The 3,655-nt window shown below is 47.7% G+C and overlaps 1 protein-coding gene across 1 annotated transcript; it reads right to left on the reverse strand.

Annotated features, from left to right (window-relative positions):
* On the reverse strand, positions 1 to 3,655 carry SAYSD1 (SAYSVFN motif domain containing 1). The gene is made up of 2 exons (XM_030557277.1): positions 3,542 to 3,655; positions 1 to 3,326 (listed from the first exon to the last, which is right to left on the reverse strand). Exons 1-2 carry the CDS (start codon positions 3,653 to 3,655, stop codon positions 2,985 to 2,987), a joined length of 456 nt encoding a protein of 151 aa, XP_030413137.1. The 3' UTR covers positions 1 to 2,984.

The following is a 3,655-nucleotide window of genomic DNA, read 5'->3' on the forward strand; positions in this document are numbered from 1 at the left end:
GCTTACTCACTGTGATTATAATTGGCTCCAAACACTTTGAAATAAGACTTTAAATGCACATATAGCGATGATGTCACTAAGGGTTTTTAGTGAGTGAAAACTTCGTCTATTCTTGCTGCCACAAAGAATGTGTACTCTTTCATGAATGTTTAAATGTTAATTTGTATTTGAATGTGATTTCTTCGCATGTAGAAACAGAAAGGCAGCTATAGCTGTAGTACATGTTGACCATATAAGCTCCCTGTGCACATTAAATGGATGTGTAGTTTACTTATTTTTCCTTGGAATGTAATTCCCTTGTCACATAAATCTGTTAGTACTGGTGTGTGTTTCTTTTTTTTGGCTCCTTTTGGTGGAATATTCAAGGAAAATTAAGAGACACACAAGTTATGAGTCTCTCAAAGAAACAGAAAAACCTTTATATAGTGGATATTAAATCATTTATTGAAAGTCTATGTCCTCAAGCGGTTTGCATAAAAACATCATCATCTTCTGCAGTGTTAGTAACTTTCCTGCTCTCTCTGTAGCAACAGCTACTCTGCTACCATGGTGAACCACAGGACCCCCACTGGAATCAGACTGGACATCTAAATTAGTGTTTTGAACAAAAGTGTGCAAATCAGAAAAGATATTTTGCTTGGCATATGTTGATACCTCAGTCTCTTAGAAAGAATTACTAAAATTTCTAATCTAATTATCAAAGCAAACAATCCAAAACTAGAAGTAAGTCTAATCTCTAGCTAGAGAGATGCATGAAGAGCCTCAGTAGATCAAGGGCGATTAGTATCCTTACTATTGTCTTTCCACTCAGAGCATCTCACTATCTTCTACAAACAAGAATCCTTGAAGCACTTTTCTCTATTCCCTTTCCACCGCCTGCTGGTAATTTGGACTGCAAATAGTCATTTATACTATATATCTTTGTTACACAAAGGGAATAAATTCCAATCACATTTAAAACATTTGACTTTCTTTTTTATGGGTATGGTCCCATTATGATACAATAGATTCAAGGCAAACATACTAACATTAGTCAATCTGTGCCATGGCTTTGCAATACTATCGGAGTAAACTCCTCCATGGAGACTTGTACTAGAGAAACCTCTCCCTGTTTAAGGGATAGTAAAGTACAGCATCTGCCAGAGGCAAGGACCGCCAACAATTCAAGCTGAATGCCCAAAGATGATACACATTGTCTCTGTCCAGCCAGAAACCAAAATGATTTCTTGGAATGGGAGATTATGCATATTTAATAACCAGGACAAAACAGCATTATTGTATTTTTCCTGTATTAGATCTCACCCACCTACAGTTGTGAACAGCTCAATACCTATAAAGATGTCATCGCTCATTACGTAGGCAGTCTTGGCAGAGCTTGAAGCCCTAATAGTTATTTTTCATCTCCTGAAGCCTAAATTTTACTTTGAAACCATAAGTAACTCTTGGACTGGATTCTAAAGCAGGATAACTATTTTATAATAAATCACATTCCCATAAGGGTTAAGTAAAATGGGAAAAAAATCAAACATGCTCCAGGCTGTAAACTTGGCTGAGTGCAGAGTATAACCCATCCTCCATGGAGCATTACAAAGGAGGCTAGGTGCCTTTGCATTTGCATGGGCATTCACAGGATGTGTGGGGTGCTGGGCTCAATACCACCTCTGTTGAAGAGTTTATTCCTTAATCTGCATAATTAAGAATGTTATAGCAAGTTATTGGTACCAAGTCAACTGACTTTCCCTCATCATCCCTTAATAAATGGCAGCAATAGCAGCCTGCCGAAGTGCAATTACAGTGATAAGGAGTTATTAATCATACTATTAAAAGGCTAGCTGGAGCTAAATAAAATGTCTGTTGTTATTGACATTGTTTGAGATTCCCCAGCAGCTAAATTTACCCTTTGCTGCGCAACTGTGTCCCAAATTTCATTTAAAAAACATTTGGTTTCTGGCAGAAAGAACCTTGAAAACATGAACTGAATGTAGGGGTACAGAAAGTCTGACAATAGCTCAGAGGTGTAAACTACCCCATTCATTACAATCAGGGCCCTGGGGACTCTGCTGTCCTATCATTTGGAATTTTTCCCACTATATCCCACTCAGCGTTTTTGTTGTGGAATTTGCTATGCTGTTGCAGCCAGGCGCCCATAGGACATGCCTGCAGCTGCCTCTTGATCTTCAGCTTTCCCCACAAGAGAGAAGTAACTGAATTATAATCCATGTTCCTGCACTGTCCCATAGAGGAAGGCAGCAGGTCACTCAGCTCCCACTTACCTTTAGGTGGGAGAAGAGGCCAGGAGACTGGGTTCAGGCCCCCTTAATCCCATCCTCTCCCACTGCACAGCATAATAAAAAAAACTTTCATAAAAAATGGTTGGCAATAGTAAATACAACACATTTTAAATCCTTCAATATTTTCAGCTATGACACAGTTATATGTATGGGGAGAGAGGATAAGAAACAAGAATGAAGGGTATTTCAGGGGCAGTAGAATTAAGTTAACAGTGCTGTGAAATTTGGTCCCAGAGTAGCTGGGATCCTGACTCTGAAAGCCAGGCTAGGATTCTTCATTAGGCTGCTTAATATTAATCTTAACAGGTTAACTGTTTTCACTGGTGGGCCAGCAGCATAAGAAAATAAAGGCAAGGAGGTTCAGACTGCCCTGCCCTCTGAGGTACCAGAAGCCTTAGTGTCCAGAAGTTGTGTACAAGCCCATCTCAGTACATTACAATTAGCACCACTTTGTGGCCATAACTTCAAGCCAGTAGCCGTCAATTAAGGCATTTCACCTGAACGGAGCTGGCTCGAATTCACTCCCTTGGCGAGGAGAGGCTCCGCCCACGAAGGACAGTTAGTTTGGCAGTGAGAGGAGGATTTAGTCCACACCTGAGGGGTGCGCCTGAGGCCCGGCAGCGCAGCCAGAGCAGCGCAAGGTGGCACCGGCTCCCGGAGGAGAGGCGCGCACACAGAGCCCTGGCGCAGCCGCTACCGCCCGGCGGCGGGTCCGTAGTGTAACTCGCGCTCCAGCTGCTCCGCGGTGAGCGCGCCCTGGATGGCCTGGCAGCCCGGGTTGAAGACGGAGTAGGCGCTTCGCTCCCCCGGCCGCCTCTCGCCCGGGCCGCGCATGCCGGCGTGGAGCCAGTAGAACAGCGACAGGACGAAGCAGGGCAGCCCGAACTGCAGCTCCGCGGCGAGCCCCAGCAGCACCAGCCAGAGCAGGAACTTCAGCAAGGCCACGTGGCTCAGGAGAGCCCGGGCGCCCCACGGGGCGGGGGCGGGGGCACCGGCAGCCACGTCCTGCGGGGGTCCCGACCTGCGCGTCTCCTCCTGGGGGGCAAGAGCAAGCGGGGTGTGGGTGTGCGGGGGGGGGGCACTGCGCCCTGCGCGGGGCTGCCCCGCTCCTCCGGACCCCGCCCGCCGGGCCAGCGCTCACCGCGCTGCAGAGCCCCAGGAGGCCGAGCCGCGGCGCGGTGCGTGGTCCCGGCGCCACCCCGCGAGTGGCGGGGCAGAGTGAGTCTAGGCCCTGGTCCCCTCCCCCTCACCTGGGCGGGGCGGTCCCGCGGGCCGAGGCCTGCTTCCGGCCCCGCGCGCTGCTCGCTCGCCCTGGGCTCCGGGGCGCGGCGCGCGGCTCGGAACTGCGCCAGCCTCTGCTCCAT

Source organism: Gopherus evgoodei, chromosome 3 (genome assembly GCF_007399415.2).
Source record: "Gopherus evgoodei ecotype Sinaloan lineage chromosome 3, rGopEvg1_v1.p, whole genome shotgun sequence".
Taxonomy (NCBI): Eukaryota; Metazoa; Chordata; order Testudines; family Testudinidae; genus Gopherus; species Gopherus evgoodei.

Bases quoted from the DNA above. Each gene is read 5' to 3' on its own strand.
- SAYSD1 (XM_030557277.1), bottom strand. From the start codon at position 3,655: ATGGAGCAGAGGCTGGCGCAGTTCCGAGCCGCGCGCCGCGCCCCGGAG. The intron at 3,327-3,541 runs GTGAGGGGGAGG...CTTGCCCCCCAG, and splicing joins CGCGGGACCGCCCCGCCCAG to GAGGAGACGCGCAGGTCGGG.